Below are 21,837 nucleotides of genomic sequence, written 5' to 3' on the forward strand. Positions count from 1 at the left end.
GTGAGTCTGTGATTATTACTGTATTAGTTATTTATTACAGTTATTTATCCCTCCCATACCATCCACGCACACATGTATAAATATGTATAGTAACAGCACCACAGAAACTAAGAAAAATGAGAAACTTACTTTTTTAAAAATCAAAATATAGATGTTACTTTATTACTGCTACATTATTACATTAGTATGCATCCAAAAACAAAAAACTATTTGAAATGCATTTAAAATATTTTAAATCTAGTATTTAAGATCTCAAATCCATTTACTACGTGGAGAAGAAGTGAAAAAACCCTGAACATACAGGAAGTCAGGTAAATAAAATGGGTGTATGGGTTCAATTCACAGAAAATACCTCAGAAAGTTTAGTAACAGGAGCATGTTGCAGACTACCAAACCCAGAAGACAATTCTCTGTTATACAACGTAATTGGGAATGAATGTAAAAAAAGAGGAGGCTGATAAGTCAGTTTCTCTTACATAGACTGAGAAGCATAGCTAGAAGAACTGAAGATGAGTGTGAAATGGTAGAAACGGGCCTTCCCCTGTCTGTCAGAACACACATAAAGCCAGTGTTTGTGTTAATGTAGTTTTCAAATGACCAAGTTAAGTGAAAAGAATAGAGATAGCTGAGCCACAGAGGGACACTTATCACAATGGAGTGTTCCTTGAGGTGTAGTTTAAAACTCGACATGTGAAGTCTAAACATAATCATGTTTGTAAAGCAGAATAGACAAATCAGCCCATCGATCTGAGTAGGGTTTTTACTAATGGTGGGGCCTTGTGCTCAGCTCACAGAAACAGCTGTCTCTCTGAATTAAAATTGTTACTGCTAGAACAATATGAGTTTCTGAAATTTGGTCCTCATTTTAAGGAAAATAAACAATGTAATTTACACTTACTATTTTATATAATTGTTATATGTTCCACTCTAGGATAAAGTTCTTCATTTAAGTAGGCAGAGGGGGAATTTTTGTACTTACTGTACATGCTACTAATGCTTGTAACGAACAGTTCTTTCCGGACCCTATGCGGACGACACAATCCAGAATCGTGAGGAAACACTAGGAAAAAGTCATACAGGAATACGGGGATGAAAACGGGGGGAGTGTCCAAAGTGCGCTGGTGCACGGCGGAGGTGTGGCCGAGGCAAACAATCTAAAAGTAATCCAGAAGGGGAGTCCAAAAAACACAAGAATAAGTCCATAGCCAGGTGATCCATCCAACAAGGAATTAAAAACATGAACCTGGTTGGAACCGGCAGACAAGGAACGGGACCAGGCGCTTCCAGGTCCCGGACTCGCATGGTGTGGAAACCAGCTGCAGAGCCCGGATGAACGTCAGCGGCTGGCTTTTAAGGTGGACTGGGAACAGGGGACAGGTGCGGGGAATGAGGCAAACAAGGAAGAGCCGGAGCGCCCTTAAGGAGGAGGGACTACAATCATAACAATGCTGTTGTGAACTTATCTTAACCCAATATTCCTGCCATATAAGATTGTGAGTAAAATTCCGGCTGGAATGCATAGATCCCTGAAGTAACACACAGACCTCTGTGCAGTAAGGATTCTCCAGAGCACAATTTAAGCTAACAGTCAACTCTTGTGTCCTGACTCCTGATATATATCAAAAGCAGCAGTACCAGAAGATTGATAGCTGTCTTAAGAAATCAAGATGTCATGTCATTTGCCAAACCGCTTTATACCATACGGTGTCGCAGGAAGCCGGAGCCTACCCAGCAAGCAACGAGCACAAGGCAGGGTACACCCTGGACAGGACGCCAGTCTATCGCAGGGCAAGTGCAAGCCAATCATACCTGGGGACAATTTGGAGGCCACGGTAAAGGCCGAGAGGGGGAAATTTGGCCCAGACACCGGGATAACTCCCTACTCTTATCGAGAAATGCCCAGGGATCTTTAATGACCACTGAGAGTCAGGACCTCAGTTTGATATCTCATTCGAAAGATAACGACCACTACAGTGTAGTGTCCCCACCATTATGCCAGGGCATTAGGATCCACACAGACCGCAGGGTGGGTACCCCCTTCTGGTCCACTAAAACTACTTCCAGCAACAACCATAGCTTCACAGGAGATCTCCCATCCAGGTACTGACCAGGCTCAACCCTGCTTAGCTTCAGTGGGTAGCCAGTTAAGAGATGGAGGGTGATATTGTTGCTGGCTTAGAAATCAAGATATCGTTTCCAAATATTTGAATTAGACCAACATTTGCATTCTGTTGGAACTCATACCTACCAATGTGTAGCTGCATAAATTGAATTGACATTTATGAACGATTGCAGTTGAATTTGTACTTTATCCCCATTAATCATCAGACTTAGGCAATTATGCCCCATATGTTTTTCATCTACAGATAGTAACAGTATGTTTATTAAGACATTTCAAGGCAACTTTCCAAAATAAACTTACTATCTTCCAAAAAATGATAAAAATGTTTTTCTCTCCTACAGAAGAATACAAAAAACATTAACTATTTAAATAAGAAAAAAAGGTACAGTAGGTGGAAGATCAATTCAAGAAATTAGAATGATTTAATAGTTACTTTTAGTTATATAATTTTCTTATAAAACTGGCAAAAATACTTTAAATTGTGAAAATATTATATTCTTCAAGGAATAGTGCAATATGTTCACTGTACAAAGAAATAAGGAAAAGACTGGCAATTGCATGTTTAATCATATAGAAAAGCTGAATGTGTTCCATTTCATATGGATTAATTGCCCTTATAGATCTTTTTTCTGAAAATACAATTCAACAATTCAATCTTATGCATTATATAAAGTTATATTTAACTTATAAACTTTAACTTTAACTTTAACTTGTAATACAGTTATTTTTTAACCCACCTGGTCTGCTGGTTGAACACCTTGTCATAAGAAGATAGAATTTCTACACCTTGGAGAGATGGATAAGAGCTGGATGGAAATGCTGGGAACTTACCCCACGGAGAGCTGGTGGTTGGCATGCTTTGCAGTTTGTCCTGAACTCACTTGAAGAAGGCTCCACAATTTAAATGTTTTTTCATTTGCATTGTGTGATGCAAATAAGTCCCGAATTAATGATCATGCAATGTCCGTCATCATTCTGTAGATGTGTTCAGTCACCCAGGATGCCCATGTCCAGGTGATGGCCTGTCCTGCTCACGTCAGTCACCCTGCTCCTTCTCGAGCTCTGTCCTGGACTGGCTGCTGAAGCCCCGACATCCACCTGCTCAGGGTACCCAGGAATTCCAGGCTCCCCCGGCAACAATGGAGTGCCAGGAAGGGATGGGAGAGATGGGAAAGATGGAAGAGATGAAGCCAGTGGTCTTAAAGGAGAGAAGGGGTAAGTAAACAGGGATTCATACAGTATGTTTCAAATTGGAAACACAAAACTTCCCAAATTCCACAATATGCAAAACCATGGGTGAGGTGTTAAGAGCATAGTAAATTGTGAATCATGAAATAACCATCCAACCATTTTCTAACCGCTTTTCCATGGGTCACAGAGTAGCCAGAGCCCATCCCAGCAAACAATGCGTACAAAGCAGGATATACCCAGGATAGGACATCCGTCCATCATAGGAAACACATAAACACAACCACACACACCAGGGCCTATTTCCCCAGAAGGTCATTAACTTACCAGCATGTCATTGAACTCTGGGTGGAAACTGTAGAGGAAACCTTCAGGAATACAAGGAGAACATAGAAACTCCAGGCCAAGAGCACCCCAGATCTGGCACCATCGAAACCAGGTCCCCAGCAGTATGAGGCAGTAATGCTAACCACTGGACCATGCTGCCCATGAAATAACCATGATTTGTATATTTTAATAACAAATCAAATAGTTTTTGAAGTGAGTCATTTTTTTCTTAGAAGGCATATTAGAATTTAAGTGAGGTCAAAAGAAGAACATATCTAATTCAACTTGATTATGCTCCTCTTTGTTTTTTGGCATTATATAGATTTATAACAATAATGTATCTACAGTAATAATGTTTATCGGGAAAACATGATTACACAACACTAATTTAAAAAATAAAAACGTAGACCCTGCTGGCATTGTACAGTATACAGTATATCTGAGCCTCTCTGGGCATCTGAGCATCAGACTTTGACTTGTTCCCCAAATCAAAAGGTATGAAACAATCAAGACCGTAGATCAGTGCATTTGCAATTGAATGTGATTCAATAATGCTTGGTTATAACTTTTGATCCAATCGACTCAGTCTCGGGATACAACTACCCGATGGCACCCTGCCATCCGGGCCCCACAGTGTTTCTGAAAAAAAAAAATGTTCAGATCAAAATCAGATCAGAGCAAAAAAACACCCATCCTTAAGCTAACTTGGGTCTGAAAATCCAGCACTGAGGAGTAGTGTGTGAAATTGTCCTACAACATTTAATTTGAAGTTGCAAACCTACACCTTAATAACACATAATAAGCCAGCCGTAATAGATTTTTAAGGAACAAGTTCATTTCTGTGAATAACCCTTGAGTTATCAATTAATATGCAGCAGAGGTTAGTTACCATAATATAAAGTATATGTCCCTCTTTTAATATTTCTTTTTTTCCATAAATACTATTTGTAGACCTTAGTCTAAAACATTACTTAAGGCTTTAATTGAATTCCTTGTCTGAAGCAACTGTTTGATTGTATTTACTGCATGCAGTTATTGTTAAATAATGGCATTTATTGTATAGAAAGTACACTTATTAATATATTTTTTTTGTTCTTTGAAGCTGCACACTTTCAGTTCTTCAGAAGATCCGGTAATAAATACTTTGGGTCCAATAAGGAGCCTGGCACTTTTGAACAAGGATTAAAGATATGCAGAGATGCTGGTGGAAAAATAGCCACACCAAGAAGCCAAGGGAAAAATAATGCCCTTTTGAAGTTTCTCGCTGAATCTCAGTACGCCTACATTGGAGCAAATGACAGAACCACTGAAGGGACATTTGTGGGCTTGGAAAATAAGCCTCTTTAATTTACCAGTTGGAAAGACGGTGAACCCAATAATTATAAGGAAAAAGAAGACTGTGCTATAATACACACAACTGGAATATGGAATGATGTGCCATGTGATAGAAACAACATCATAACGTGTGAATTTTGAGGATAAATCATTAATATCTAGGCCTGTTGGTATAACTTCTTAGTTGAAAATCAAACATCCCTTATAGAATAACAACTATGCTTGCCAAAGAACTTTCTCCTATTACTGTATACATATATATATTATATATGGGAAATTAGTAAGATCATTTAGTATTACAACTTATTTGTCAGTTAATGTATCAGTATTGGCAAATTTGTTAATCATACATTTAAACAATTATAAAAAATAAAAACTTAAAGTGACAAATTAACTAAAATGTTTATACAAATTGTTCACAAACAAACTAAATGTTTAAACAACAAATACTGTGTTGACTCTTCATTTATCCCCTTAATAAATATAATTTTGAATTTTTTTAAACTGAAAAAGTTGCTACCTATTTAGAAATAAACTGCAGAATTCTGTAAAAGATTTATGAAGAAGTGGCATCATTTTTTCAGTGAAATATGGACATGTGATGAGTGCTTAATGTGTCCGTATTTTACTGAAAAAACATGAATAAACTTTATTTTTTCGTTAAATCAACTCAATTAAGTGCTGGCTGTACAGTAGACTGCAGACCAATGTCGTCACCCAGTGCAACATTTTTTCATTTCCATTTGTCCACATTTCTAAGATGTGCTAAACACGTGATTAGTGCATGCGATAAGTCATTGTAACACCATATAATGTCTGAAAGGTGAGCCAAAATAATGTTCGATTAAATTCACTGGAGAATGCTATTAAAATAAAATGATTTATTATTACAAAGCCACAGCCACAGAAGCCCCAGGACAGGGATTACAATTTCAGATGAAAACACCAATGATTACAGAGTGGAGAGGTCATATGGTGTGGAAAAACAGCTGTTGCGCAATACTCAGGAAGATCTAATGTGCATCAAGGGCCATTCCAACGAGACACTCAGTGAAAGGTCACCAAGTACTGTGAGACCCTGCTGGAGCTTCTCACTCCTTTTAGGATGGTCCCCATCTGTCTCTTTTTTATTTCTTTTTATATTTGGTCATTGCAATCTGAAAGAGAATGCATCGATCTTTTGCAAAAATATTCCTGTATTATGCTTTTCTCGATTATACAGTAAATCACGTAGTGAGATAAATAGCCAACCTGCAGCTCCTTTAGCAAATCACCCGTAATGGCTACATGGACATACAGTATTGTCTTCACTGTACTGTGCATACTGCACTACTTGGACATAATATATTGCATACACCATGGACACATAGCAGCTTTATTTATATTGAGTTTTGTCTGTGTTTATTTTATTTTATTTCTTACATTATTATCTATTATTATGTAACCTTATTTTTTGTAACCTTAATTTTGTGATTCCTCCCCCCGGTGAGTTCGTAGAAAAGACATTTCATTGCCAGCAACTACTGCTGCATGCTGTATTGTTGCGCATTTGATAAATAAACTTTGATTGATTGACTGATTGAGCTTTACCTTGTGCAGACAAATGGGAAACATGGCAAGACTATTGACTTGACAATAGTAGATCTAATCAAATATAACAAAGACAATGATCGTGATGACAATAAAATGGAAAAAAAAACATCTCCTCTGGTTTGTTCAACAGAAAAAGAACTGTATGCATATTGACAATCTTGAAATTTAATTTGTTTCTAGACCCACCACTGGATTAAAGATAGTTGTCTATGGAAGGAGCCATAAGAAAGCCTACTCTACTAGCACATTAATGCCAAGTCACAGAGAAGATGGTTTGAACATGCCTTCAGAGTGGAGCTTACCTGTTCTTGCCATGTTTCTAAATTGTCCCTATGTGCTTCAGTGTGTGGATCTTGCTATGGACAGGCGTCCTACAAAGGGTGTAGTCCTGCCTCATGCCCAATTCTTCCTGGACAAGCTACTGGTCACCACATCCATGGTCAGGAGTAAGCAGCTTTCTGATGATGACTGAATGGCAAAGATGGCTTTGAAGTTTTGTCACCATTCATACTGTTTTTTAAGTAATCCAAGCATTCTGTCTTTTAAAAACAACAAAGGGAAAACATACTACATTCTGTTCAGTATTCTGTTCATCCACAGTGGTGGACAGTGGTAGGAGTGTGAATCACCTCTAGAACAATAGTGAGAGAAAAGCATAACAAAATTGTTTGGAATCAAACCAGATTCTCTGAAAAGGACATCACTTTATCATCACGCCAGAGAAGACTAGTCTGAGAAAAGAAAGTGAGCCTCAATCCTATCATGGCTTGTGCAAGGCCCCCGCCCCCTGGGTAGGAATGTTTGTGGAGTAGTTTTGCAGCTGAACAACACAGATTCTTCATTAGCTTGACTTGACTTGACTTGGGAGACATCAATTCTACTGCAACAAACCAACAAATGTGAGTATGACAAATTACTACTGTATATTTTATAACTGTACTGTATATTACAGCTTCTGATAAACAGAGATGCATGTTTCTAGATATTAATTTCTCTCTCTTTATATATAAATACATATGTGTATACTCACATCCTTGCAGAAAACCAGAAAAACACAGAGAAAAACATGATTTTTGTTGCCAAGATCTCAGAAATAAAAACAGATGTGGTTTTATTACTTACCAGCAAAATATTACATTACATTAGTATACATTCAACCAAAATAGCATTCAATTGAAGTAGTTGAAGTAGAAAATACGTGTTTTCTACTTCAACGAAAGTATTTGGGCTATCAAATCCATCAAGAAACAAGGAGAAGAGGAAGTACAAAATCACTGAACCAGAGGAAAAAAAACTTAGAAGGCTTCGTCACAGGAGTGTAACGTTGCCATAGCCAAAATGTAATGGGCTCTTTGAAGGCACCAGTTCTGTAGGGTTTGGGCATTTACTGGGACAATTATTAATTGTAGCAGTAAATCACAAAATTGATTCTTTTGATGGCTTTAGAATCCAACCATGCAACATAACTCAAACAACGCACACACACAGGTACTAATACACGAGGATACATTTATTAATACATAGAATATGCATGTAAACTTAACAGATCTTATCGAGAGGGTTATCAGAATACAAAAGGTATATATTCAGTCAGTTACAAAGAGTTACATATATCAAGAGGACATACGTCCTAGTGTTTCCTCACGATTCTGGATTGTGTCGTCCGCATAGGGTCCGGAAAGAACTGTTCGTTACAAGCATTAGTAGCATGTACAGTAAGTACAAAAATTCCCCCTCTGCCTACTTAAATGAAGAACTTTATCCTAGAGTGAAACATATAACAATAATATAACATAGTAATTGTAAATTACATTGTTTATTTTCCTTAAAATGAGGACCAAATTTCAGAAACTCATATTGTTCTAGTAGTAACAATTTTAATTCAGAGAGACAGCTATTTCTGTGAGCTGAGCACAAGGCCCCACCATCAGTAAAAACCCTACTCAGATCGATGGGCTGATTTGTCTGTTCTGCTTTACAAACATGATTATGTTTAGACTTCACATGTCGAGTTTTAAACTACACCTCAAGGAACACTCCATTGTGATTAGTGTCCCTCTGTGGCTCAGCTATCTCTATTCTTTTCACTTAACTTGGTCACTTGAAAACTACATTAACAAAAACACTGGCTTTATGTGTGTTCTGACAGAAAGGGGAAGGCCCGTTTCTACCATTTCACACTCATCTTCAGTTCTTCTAGCTATGCTTCTCAATCTATGTAAGAGAAACTGACTTATCGGCCTCCTCTCTTTTACATTCATTCCCAATTATGTTGTATAACAGAGAATTGTCTTCTGGGTTTGGTAGTCTGCAACATGCTCCTGTTACTAAACTTTCTGAGGTATTTTCTGTGAATTGAACCCATACACCCATTTTATTTACCTGACTTCCTGTACGTTCAGTGTTTTTCCACTTCCTCTCCATGTGGTAAATGGATTTGAGATCTTAAATACTAGATTTAAAATATTTTAAATACATTTCAAATAGTTTTGTTTTTGGATGCATACTAATGTAATGTAATAATGTGGCAGTAATAAAGTAACATCTATATTTTAATTTAAAAAAAGTAAGTTTCTCATTTTTCTTAGTTTCTGTGGTGCTGTTACTACAGTATACATATATTTATACATGTGTGGGTGTGCGTGGATGGTATGGGAGGGATAAATAACTGTAATAAATAACTAATACAGTAATAATCACAGACTCACATACAGTATGTTGGTATGTTGCAGTATTCAGATGTGAATACTCCCAAGTCAAGTCAAGCTAATATACTTCTGCTGTTCTGTTGTAAAAAAGCTTTGTGAACACTCCTACTTAGGGAGTGGAGGACCTGCAAAGACCATGTTAGGATCAAGACTTCTCAGACTAGTCTAGTGTGACAAGAAGCATTATACTGTTGAGATAATCTGGTTTCTTTCAATAGTACACTTTTAAACATGTTTGTTATGCTTTTCCATTTATACTGTTCTGTCAGTATCAGTTGATACCAGCTATTCCAAGCTGAAGGTGTACAGGATATGTGCCATTGTCCAAGACTATGGATATACAACATATTGCATACAGAACAGAATGAGTACTTTTTCTATTTTTTTTATTTTGAAAAACAAAAATGAAAGGAACTAAAAGACAGAAGCATTGGGTGTAACAAGCGGTGTTTCACGGTGTTAGAGTCAGGTAGTCAGGCAGTGTCGTTTCCAGGAGGCTTGAAGAAAGGGATCGCAAAGGTTTCGAACGTGAAGAGCTCAGGTAAACAGTAGAGTGTTGAATACCAAGCGGTGAAGCGAAGGTTGGAGAGGTTTAAATAGCAGGTGCCAGAGACGTGATGGGATGATTAGCTTGGGGAATTGGATCGGGCTGGTATCTGAATGACAGGGGTCGTGGGAATGCGCCGGCGTTTATCTGAATTATGTGACTGATTATGTGAGAGTGTGACATTGGGTTACTTTAAAAAAGCAGTAGAAATGCTGTTATAAATGATCGTGACATTTCAAAGCCATCTTTGCTTATCAATTAATCATCAGAAAGCTGCTTATTCCTGATCAAGGACATGGTGACCAGTAGTTATTCTAGCAAGTATTTAATATAAGGCAGGTCTTCACCTTTATAGGACAATGGCCCATAGCAAGGCATTCACAGGAAGCACACAGGGACATTTAGAAACAAGTTGTAGCCATCCTGTTGTAGTGATTCATAGCCGTTTCAGGGACGCCAAATAATGTAACGTTGCCATAGCCAAAATGTAATGTAGTGGCTCTCTGAAGGCACCAGTTCTGTAGGGTTTGGGCATTTACTGAGACAATTATTAATTGTAGCAGTAAATCACAAAGTTGATTCTTTTGATGGCTTTAGAGTCCAACCATGCGACATAACTCAAACAACGCGCACACACAGGTACTAATACACGAGGATACATTTATTAATACATAGAATATGCATGTAAATCTAACCAATCTTATCGTGAGGGTTATCAGAATACAAAAGATATATATTCAATCAGTTACAAAGAGTTACACATATCAAGAGGACATACGTTCAGTATATCATTTATTAAGACCGTTTCATAAATGAACTTGGTTATAACTTCTACATTAGATACTCAAAACAAGTACATAACTCTTAGGAATTAAATTGATATCAACTGGTTGGGATAACAATTGAATTCTCGAGCTGTAATGCATTGAAGTTGAATACTCATCCAATCTCTGGGGATTCAGATCTCCTGCGGGCACAAAGAAACAGTTGCAGGCTGGTGCTGTCCAATCCGCGCTCTCTGGCTGCGTGCCAGGCTGTGCTGTGCGGCTTGCAACGGTGCGCTGCTGATGCTCACTGTTGGCTTTAACTAGCAAAGTTTGTGCACAGGAGAAAAGATGACTGTGGGTCCCAGCAAGTCAGGAAGAGGACCGGTTCGTTCCTGATGAAGAGCTAGTTCTGAATAGTGATTCAGCTGTCCACAGTTCCGACCTGTTCACGAGGCCTGCTGCTGGTGCTAACCTCGGGTGGATCCTCTGGTTACTCTCTGGCAACCTCCGCTCTAGACTCTTAGAACAAAGGAAAGTTCTGGCACTCGGACACACTGGCCGTTCCGTGGTTGTCTGGGCTGAGTCTCAGGATGGTCAGGAGGCGCGCTGCGAGAATGTCCTGCCCTTGGGAACCTTCTGCTCCTGGGCCGTCCTGCCCTGGAATTCTCCTTTGAATTCCCTTTAGAAAAGTCCACAGAATTCTACTGAATCTTACTGAATCTTCCAGGCTCTCTCTGTTGCCTGTTTTTACCTGGAGGAACTTCAGCTCGTTGATTGGCTGAAAGTTCCATGGGCATCAGAGTCCCACGTGGGTTACTCGGCCCTACCAGTCCCTGATTGGTTGATCAAGGCGAGATATGAGTCACCTACTCCTGACACTTAGGAATGCAGTCCAGATGTCCATCTGGCACTCCCTAGACAGATAGGCGCCAATGGATGACCATTGATTATGATAGCCAGGCTTAGCTAAGTGCATCCCCCTTTGGGAGCTGTCCTAGGAAACCTTATCAAAGGAACCTTAAATCAGCCTGCATGAATAGTTTCTCTGTGGCTGCACCACAGAGATGAACAGAGAAATGGGGCCTCATTTGGGAAAGCTCAGAACACTTAATTCTTTCTTATTAATAAGCCTCGCCGCTACAGGAGCATGTTACAGCCCACCAAACTCAGAAGACAATTATCTGTTATGCAATGTAACTGGGAACAAATGTAACAAGAGAAGGTTGATAAGATTAGTTTTTCTTTCATAGATTGGGAAGTGTAACTGGAAGGATTGAAGCTGAGACTGAAATGGTAGAAATAAGCATTGACTGTCTTCTTTCCAGCTTGTCAGAACACACGCAAGGGCAGTGCTTGTGTTGTTATTGGGTTTTGTTTTTTTCAAATGATCAGACTGAGTGAAAAGACATAGCTGAGCCACAGAGGGACAATAGTCATGACAGGAGAATAGCTTAAAACTCAGCAATTCTAAACAACATGATGTTTGCAAAGCACAGTAGACTTTTCTGCCCATCTATCTTACATGGTGTTCTAAACAATTAGGAAATCAGAATCTGAAGCTATTTTATAGTTTTAGAAAAGAGAGGAGTCAGGAGTCTTTGCCAAGAAGTTTTAAAAAGCTCCCAATCAAGCCAAAGCTGAGACCTTTGAAAGAAGGAAGTTTTGTAGGACAGATTGCAGCAGTTGGACCCAGGAGAAGACTCAGACGCCAGGCACTGGGAACTGTGAAGGAAGACCCCAGCATCATCTTTCTCCCCCCTCTACCCAAAACTGAACTCTGAGACAAACAGAATAGAGGGGAGATCAGCAGGGAAACATTGTTCAGGATAACCAGGACTGGACAATATGGCTAAGAACTACCAAAGAATTACAGAGAACAGAAATGCTGGACTGAATTAATTTGAGACACTCATTTGGAACCTGGGTTCAAGGGGGTGCTTGTGGCTGGGCTGGAATGTGCCTCGTTTGGAGTTAGTTTTGCGTAATGTGCACTAGGTGTTGGGTAGACAGTATTAGCTATTGAATCTTTAGAAAATAGAAAGGGCACTTAAACTATACTGTCTGCTGTTGGTCTGTGAGTCCACTGGTGATTCTGAACCTGTGGCAAAGGGATAAGGGTCCTAACATCCATTATAATTGTTAAGTGGCTTAGTCGTGCACAAAGCAAGAAAAAATCTTGTTTTAGGGGTCACCTTATTGTGATGTTAACACCAGCTATAATAAAATTATTCAACCCACTTTGTCTAAAGGAGGACTGCCTGGTCATATGGTTCAGGATGTTTGAATATCTATGGCTTGGTGAGAGGGATAGGAAGCTGAGTACTTATCATCTAAAGATTTGGTGGTTGAAGGGATTTTCCGTTTGTTTCTCTCCCAAATTTCTATTTGAACTCACCTGAAGAAGACTCCACAACTAAAATGCTGAAGTATTTTTTTTATTTTCTTTTAACTCTTTTGTATTGTGTGAGACACATGACTATACAAATTCATGATCATGCAATGTTGATAATTGTTCAGTCATCCAGGATGCCAATGTCCAGGCGATGGCCTGTCCTGCTCACATCAGTCACCCTGCTCCTTCTCGAGCTCTGTCCTGGACTGGCTGCTGAAGCCCCGACATCCACCTGCGCAGGGTACCCAGGAATTCCAGGCTCCCCCGGCAACAATGGAGTGCCAGGAAGGGATGGGAGAGATGGGAAAGATGGGAGAGATGGAGCCAGTGGTCTTAAAGGAGAGAAGGGAGAGAGGGGTAAGTAAACAGGGATTCATATGTTTCAAAATGGAAACACAAAAGATCTTTGATTAAACACCTCTTGAAATGCAGAGTGGTGTGAGGAACACCATAAATCATGAATCATGAAATAATTCATCCAATACAAGGTCGCAGGGGTGACAGAGCACGCTACACACTGAAAGGGATACACAGACACAAACATGCACTGTACACACATACCAGGGCCAGTTTTCCCAGAAAACAAATAACCTACTAGTATGTCATTGGATTGCAGGAGGAAACTGGTGCACCTGATGCAAACCCGTGCAAAATGAAGAAAACATACAAACTGCGTGTAGATAGCACCCCAGAAAGTGAACCCAGGACTCCAGTGCTGCAAGACAGCAAAGCTAACCACTGTGAAGTAATAATAATAATTGCTTGCACTTATATAGCGCTTTTCTGGACACTCCACTCAAAGGCTTTACAGGTAATGGGGACTCCCCTCCACCACCACCAATGTGCAGCATCCACCTGGATGATGCGACGGCAGCCATAGTGCGCCAAAAAGCTCACCACACACCAGCTATCAGTGGGGAGGAGAGCAGAGTAATGAAGCCAATTCATATATGGGGATTATTAGGAGGCCATGATTGGTAAGGGCCAATGGGAAATTTGGCCAGGACGCCGGGGTTACACCCCTACTCTTTTCGAGAAACACCCTGGGATTTTTAATGACCACAGAGAGTCAGGACCTCGGTTTTCCGTCTCATCCGAAGGACAGCGCCTGTTTACAGTATAGTGTCCCCGTCACTATACTGGGGCATTAGGACCCACATGGACTGCAGGGTGAGCGCCCCCTGCTGGCCCCACTAACACCTCTTCCAGCAGCAACCTTAGTTTTTCCCAGGAGGTCTCCCATCCAGGTACTTACCAGGCTCAAGTGGCACAATTGAATTAGTGGCCAAAAAAAAAATCTAATTGTGTTTTATCAAACTCCTGTTTGCTTTTTAGTATCATGAAGATTCGTAATAAGACTAATAAAATACTGTGGAAAACATTACACAAGATTTTTTAAATGAAAAACATAATAAGCAGTCTCTGTTGGTGAATATATAGAAATGGAGGGTTTTCCATGTCTCTTTTGAGGGGAAAGTGGTGCCTCTGGACCCCCAGGGAAATATGGACCCTCTGGACCAGCAGGGATGAAAGGAGAAAAGGGGCATCCAGGGCCTTCAGGTAGAGTTTTATAATGCATTACATGCTTTAGACTAGGGGTTGCAAAGACCATTTAACTGTATATAAGTTTTTAAGAACAAATAAACAAAGAGAAATTACATGTGACAATGTACAGTAACAACGTATGTCTACAGGATATTAGTGGCATAACAGTAATAAAATCCTAACTCCGACCATAGCTTGACCGACCGACCGACCGACCGACCGACCGACCGACCGACCGACCGACCGACCGACCGACCGACCGACCGACCGACCGACACCCACACCCCAAGGTTATTTGCAGAAGGTAATGTTAACCCTTATTTTGGGGTGGAAAAATGACACTTTATAACTGTGATGCCCTGACGAGCTCCAGTGCACCTTCACCAAATTCCATTCCACATTCCACACATGGAAGGAGCTCGTCAGGGCCATCTCAAACGAGATCAGGCCAGGCCTATCAACCTCGTTAAAGGGACATCACAGTATTTAAGCCCTGAGGAATGTTCAGGGCTTAGCCATTTTCTTGCAGTAGCATTTGGAGTCCTATGATTTCTCCAGACCACTCCCAGGGCTCCTCCTAAAAACTCCTTCCACAACCCTCCCATATGTCTTCCCAGAACTCATCCATTCCTGATTTCCCTTATTATTCCATTTCTTGTTCCATGAAATCATTAATACTTCGCCGCTGAACTGACTCCAGTAATTACCAATTTTCCACACTCTATTTTTAATCTATGGGCACGGCATAACAATAAATGCATAATTTGGATGTTAATGTTTATAACATATTACAAATATGATAGTTCATCTAACATGAAATTAGTCTTAAGTAGGGGGATACAACTTTCATACAGTAAATAGCATTTTAACCTATTCAACTTGACAATGTTTACAATGTGTATATTGTACTGTACAGTGTATTGTGTATATTGGACAATGTGTATATTGTAATAGCAATATCTTTTCTTATTTTAGGTGGAACAGTAGGTCTAAGCTACATTGAAAAATTACAGTCAGAAGTTGAGATGCTTAAAATCAGTTTGTCCAGGCTTGAGAAAGGTAGGAAAATGTAATTTCAAAATAATGTGTACTGTGACTAAAAGCTTACCATGGACTTGAAAAACCAGGATCAGGAATGCTGAAAATGGGATTCCCTCAGGATTGTTTCAGTGAATGTATCTGGTATTTGCAGAGCGCATGCGTGCCCTATTGCTATGAAGTGGAACAACCCCAAGACACCTTTGTTCAATCAGTAGAACTCATAGAAGATGAGTTTTATTAGACAACAAAGCAACAGACCTTTGGCCTTTCTGAAGTATGTGTCTCTTGCCTGACCAGCGGCAGACATTGTGAACAACACCCCAGCAAAGTAAGGGAAACAAACAGGTGGAGGTTGGAGGCAGTTAATTCATATTCACAGGAACAGTGACTGCTTTCCCATTCATTGGAAGTTGTTCAGAGTCTTGGCAGAAAAAATGAGACCTGTGAAATATTGGCAATACATTTTTTAGCATTAAATGTAAATACTGTTTCTAGTGCACCGGTAAATTAATTTGCACCGGTTTACAATGCAAGTGTGGACTGACTTGGACTTTTGTCTATAGCCATCTTGCTGTTGGTAGAAATATATATTGTGACATTTTCTAATTATTGAATTCTGAATATTGAACTCTGTAGGTGTATACCTTTATACTGTGCTGCATAATAATAAGGTATCTATGTTTAGCAAAATTGCAAAACTTAACAAAATCTAAGGCTCTAAAATCTAAAGATGTTGCAGAGGTGTGTGTTGTAAAATTTAAATTTAAGTGATGTCTACAATCAACTTAACATGTATATTAAGTAGTACATGTTGATTTTACACTACTTGCATATCATGTGTATACAATAGGGGGATATTTCAAGACTGATAGGAACATAGATGAAGCAAAGTACAGGCAAATCTTGGAAAAATTAATCTTCTATAGGAATAATGATCCAAAGCACAAAGCTACAACTACACTGGAGTGGCTGAATAATACAAACTGATCATCTGAGAGTCCCTTCACAGTTAAAGTCCAAAACTGGATCATATTGAGAACTTGTGGAAAGATTTGGAAACTGCTGTCCTTAAGAGATCTTGAGATCAAATGTAAAGAAAAATTGGTACAGATTGCACCAAGCCAGTGTGCAAAGTTGGTAAAGACTTCTGACTGTAATTTCGGCTATAGGTGCTGTCACCATACAGTATATAATCAACATATCATCTTGTTTTGGTGACGTTTACTGTAACTTTTACATTACTCGTAAAGTATTTTGTAAGTGGAAGGGTCCTGAAGAGAGAACCACAGAATTTGACACATTCACCGTTGCAAGAAACTGAGTCACCCAGCAGTTGGTTCCCTACAATCACCTGTTCCAGCTGTACCAGGAGTTCACAAATACTGAACAGATTAATCTGCCTGATTATCTCCTTTGAACCTGCCGATCTATTCCCTTAGTACAGCTACTTTCTTTCACAATGCAATCATTGCTATCGATATAGTTGTTTAAATCCCAGGATGACACGATCAACTCACAACAGTCCCTATTACCATGCCAGCTCTCCCACATCCTTGGAATCATTCTCATTTCCAAAGACCTTACACTCTTTCTGCCTCTGAAGCTTTTGATCACAATTGTATCTTTCCATCTTCCTGTCAGTTAATTATTTTTAAGTCAAGTTCCACAAAGGGAACTTCTGTCCCTGCTGCACCTCAACTATGAGATGCAAATTATACCCCACAGCCAGGCTTTTATTTCAACTCATCTTGAATTTGCATCTTCATTAAACCATCCTTACCTCTTGAGTGAAATTGCTAACAGGTCTTTCATCGTGGCACTTATTTTTAACAACCTGAAAAGAGTTGTCTGTTTTTTCCTTATGATGAGTTTTGTTCTCTCCAAAGAGAGATTCTTGGGTGTTATTGATAGTGAACTCTACATTAAACATTATGTATCCATTCATCACCACTTTATCCAAGACAGGGTTGCAAAATAGACAAACTCTATCTCAATAAGCAATCGGTGCAATGTGGGATACACCCTAGATGGGACAGCAATCCATCACAGGGCACACACAGACACAATCACACACTCACAATTTACCCAGAAGCCAATTATCCAATTAAGTCTTTGGACTGTGGGAGGAAACCAGAGCACCTAGAGGAAATCCATGAGAACACGGAGAGCACACAAAACTCTCACACATATCACCACGGTAACTGAACCCAAGGTCACAGTAATGCAAGGGAGCAGTGTTAAACACTGTGTTACCACGTTGCCCAATATTGTGTATAAATAATTTATTAAATAATGTATATTAATTATATATTTTTATAATTGAAACCTTAAATTCAGTGGGGTTCTAAGGCCACAGCACCATATCAAATAAAAGAAGCACCAATTGTCACATCTCTTAAGCTAAGCAAAGCTTGCCTTTGTCAATACTGGGATGAAAGACCTCCCAGGAAAACCACATTTCTGCTGTAAGTAGTGTTGACAGACTGCACCCCAGCTATCACACACAGGGAATGGCTGTGTTGTATGGAATGGGTTGGCAATACAAAAGTACACCTTCTAAATGCATAAGGAAGTGTAGTGCTGCAGAAAACCATGAAAACACGGTTCTGCAGCGGGAGATATAGGTGAAGCCCAGTGCAGGACTTAAAGCATTTTCAGGGGTTATCTAACTGATCCATTATCACAAGAGTCAGGTCGGGAGTATCCAAATCTAAAACGAGAGGCGAGACGAAGTCGAAGCAGGAGGAAAACAAGGTTGGTTAGCCAGAAATGACTACAAGAGTAGTTTACGTGCACAAGAGAAAGCCAAGGGTTATTCTCAATAGTGAGCAGGGACTGAGTGGAGTGAGAGGGTATAAATAGGAATAACAACACCCAAGAGCGTGAAGAATGACAATTGATTAATTAGTGCGCGGGTGTTGGCGGTGAGAGGCGCTCGTAGGGATGCGGTTCATGAAACCTCGTGTACATCTTTTGCATCCTACCTGCACCCCATCTCCACCTCTGCAGCTGGGTTTCCTGTCACTCTGCATGGAGTCCTGGCCTTATCATCCTATGGCCAGGAGGTCAGTCCTCAGCCAAGTTTTCACTAAACACTCAATAATCCTCTCAGGGGACTTGATTCTTGGGTGTTGTTATTCCTAGTGGAAGGAAGTGTTGCGAAAATCAAGATCTGGAGAGGCCCCTTTCAAAGCTTCATGTCTAGGGCCCCCAAAAACCTAGTTCCAGTGTGCATAATTCTAGATTTAGCAACTAATATTATCACCTACGTTATTTGTCCCCCTATTAATACTTTATTAATATATTCAATGTTTACACATAGTATTTGCAACCTTGTAATGTACTTTCTTAGAGAGAGAGAGAATGTAGACTAAACCATGTTTCTTTTTCTTTTTTGAAGCTGCACACTTTCAGTTCTTCAGAAGATCTGGTAATAAATACTTTGGGTCCAATAAGGAGCCTGGCACTTTTGAACAAGGATTAAAGATATGCAGAGATGCTGGTGGAAAAATAGCCACACCAGGAAGCCAAGTGGAAAATAATGCCCTTTCGAAGTTTCTCGCTGAATCTCAGAACGCCTACATTGGAGCAAATGACAGAACCACGGAAGGGACATTTGTGGACTTGGAAAATAAGCCTCTTCAATTTACCAATTGGAAAGATGGTGAACCCAATGACTCTATGAAAACAGAAGACTGTGCTATAATATACACATCTGCAATATGGAATGATGTGTCATGTGATAGAAAATACATCATAATTTGTGAGTTTTAGAAAGGAAAAATATTAATGTTCTGACCATTCGTTCTGTTGGTTCTACTATTGAGTGAGAAAGTAATCATCTCTTTTACAATAAGAAAAGTATGTTTGCTGTCATGTTTATATAGTTTAGATTGTTTTGTTGGAAATTGGGTAATTTCACAAATTACAGCTTATATACTCCAAATGGAAACAATAATATTTAGCGTATTTTAAAATATACAAAAATAAATAAACATTAATATCACTTAAGATTTTTGCAACAAGTTGTAAACAAATAAACTCTGATGTTTTAGGTTTAATGAACATCTAATGCATCTAATGCAACGTCTAATTTTTCTGGAAAAAAGGAAGCTCCTGGAGGAACTTTATGTTCTTGTTACTGTACATCACCACAATTAGGAGCTGGCTGTACAGTAGACTGGAGACCAATGTTGTCATCCAGAGCAACATAACTTTTTCATTTCCTTTTGGCCACATGTATAAAATGTGTAAAGTTTTATTAGTGAATGTGAGAACTCACTATGACACCATATAACATCTGAAAGGTGAGCCAAAAAAAGTACAATTAAATTCACTGGAGAATGCTATTAAAATAAAATAATTTATTATTACAAAACCACAGCCACAACCCCCCTATTGATTGGGTGTCATCTTTTTTCAATGTTCAGATATGGAAACCCAGTTTCAGATATGGAAAATGTCTGTTTTATATCTTGTCACTTTTTTCTGAAAAAAAGAATCCATCTATAGCAGGGATATTCTAGTTTTGTGTTTTTCTTTCTACATGGTAATTTGTTTCCCAAATGTTAATGAACAGAAGTCCACATGGAGGTCAAATTCTAATTCATTCTGTGAATGAATTTTGTGTACCACATTGCCGTAGACAGGCATTTTGCCCTCACCTCACCTACATTGCGTTCATCCAGGACCAGAGTCGCTCTTGCCTCTCCAGCCTCAAAACTCCGCAAAACACAATTAGCTTATAATGCCCATAATGCCATCTGTGTTTTTCTTTCCGGTCTCCTGATGTCAGCTAGCCATCCAGAAACTGAGCCCAGAGTCCCTGTCCTCTGCCTCTTTTTAAACTAGCCCACTCCTTTCTCCTCCCTACCCCCTTCACCACACTTTTGTGTCTGGTCAAATGTCTGAACACTGCACCGTTTTGTGCCGATCTTTGCCCGACATCATCATGTTCTCAGACAGTCAAATAAAAGCCTACTAAGCATACTCTCTAATTACTAAGCATCTTAGTAATCATCGTCAGTTCATTTATTTATATTAGAGTTTGATCAAATAACTGTAGTTATAGTTATAGTAGGGTTAGTGAAATCTACCTTGTGCAGACAAATTAGGAATATAGCAAGACTACAGAACAGGAAATATTGACCACTCTAGATAATAGTAATGATCATCAGATATAACAATGACAAAAAGATTAATTTAGTTGAAAATCAAACTGACATCTTTCTCTGGTTTGTGAGTTAGACAGAAACAGAGCCGTATACACATATTTTAAATTGAATTTGTCACTGAATTTCTGTTTCTAGACCAACCAGTAGATGAATGTTAATTGTCTAAAGAATGAACAGTATGACAGTCTTCTCTTCTACTAGCACATTGATGCCAAGGGACAGAGAGATGGTTACAACATGCTTTCGGTGTGGAGTTTACATGTTCTTCCCATGTTCCTAAAATGTGCTTGTAGCTTCACTGTGAGTACCTTGCTACAGATAAGTGTCCGATAAAGGCTGAAGTTCTGCCTTATATCCAATACTTCCTGGAGAGGCCACAGGTCACCACATCCAGGATCAGAAACAAGCAGCTTTCTGATGAGGAATGAATGGCAAAGATGGCTTCAAAAACTTAATGAGTATTTCCATCAATATTCTTTCTATTTTTACAATAAGGCTTCTTTCTATTACATTTCTTCTATCTTTGGTGTTTGAAATTAAAAGGGAAAAAATACTACATTCGATTCTGTAAGCCAGCGATGATTATTATGATACTACAGCTTCAGATACACAAAGATGTATGTTTCTAGATATTTATATCTCTCACAGCATCCACAGTCTTGGGCAATGGTAGGAGTGTGATGCTTTCGGCCATATTTGTGTAACTGTCACATGCTACAGCTGGGAATTGCTGGTATCAAATGACATTGACAGAACAATAGTGATGGACAATCAGAACAAAAATGTTTAGGAAGAAACCAGATTCTCTCAACAGCACATCACTCCTTGTCTCACCAGATTAGACTAAAACGGTGTGCGCAGGGCCCCCAGCCCCTGAGTGGGAGTGTTCACGCAGTATTTTTACTGAGAAAAGCATCTTTTTTTCAGGTTTGTGAGTTTGATAGGAATAGAAATGTATGCTTATTGACAATCTTGAAATTTACTTTGCCACTGAATTTCTGTTTCTAGACCAACCAGCAGACAAAGCACAGTTGTTAACAGAATCAGTGGTATGACAGTCTTCTCTTTCACTAGCACATTGATGCCAAGGCACAGAGA

At 39.3% G+C, this 21,837-nt stretch overlaps 2 protein-coding genes across 3 annotated transcripts; both read left to right on the plus strand.

Annotated features, from left to right (window-relative positions):
• Positions 1 to 3,143: 3,143 nt before the first annotated feature.
• LOC148675257 (mannose-binding protein C-like) lies at positions 3,144 to 5,092 on the plus strand (the record flags this gene model as incomplete). Its single annotated transcript, XM_088623472.1, has 3 exons — positions 3,144 to 3,337; positions 4,513 to 4,517; positions 4,740 to 5,092. Coding segments are annotated over 3 exons (444 nt in total), but the record flags the coding sequence as incomplete, so codon positions are not given.
• A 2,205-nt stretch (positions 5,093 to 7,297) lies between these two features.
• LOC148675258 (mannose-binding protein-like) lies at positions 7,298 to 20,083 on the plus strand. 2 transcript variants are annotated; one of them, XM_088626394.1, is made up of 5 exons: positions 7,320 to 7,464; positions 13,105 to 13,336; positions 14,450 to 14,539; positions 15,500 to 15,583; positions 18,966 to 20,083. In XM_088626394.1, exons 2-5 carry the CDS (start codon positions 13,114 to 13,116, stop codon positions 19,337 to 19,339), a joined length of 771 nt encoding a protein of 256 aa, XP_088482520.1. In that variant the 5' UTR covers positions 7,320 to 7,464; positions 13,105 to 13,113; the 3' UTR covers positions 19,340 to 20,083. The 2 variants fall into 2 exon arrangements, with proteins under 2 accessions (XP_088482521.1, XP_088482520.1); XM_088626395.1 differs by lacking the exon at positions 14,450 to 14,539 and having other exon boundaries at positions 7,298 to 7,464.
• The last annotated feature ends 1,754 nt before the right edge of the window (positions 20,084 to 21,837 follow it).

The sequence above is a fragment of the Lepisosteus platostomus genome, chromosome 3 (assembly GCF_059453375.1).
Source record: "Lepisosteus platostomus isolate fLepPlt1 chromosome 3, fLepPlt1.hap1, whole genome shotgun sequence".
In the NCBI taxonomy this organism is placed as follows: Eukaryota; Metazoa; Chordata; class Actinopteri; order Semionotiformes; family Lepisosteidae; genus Lepisosteus; species Lepisosteus platostomus.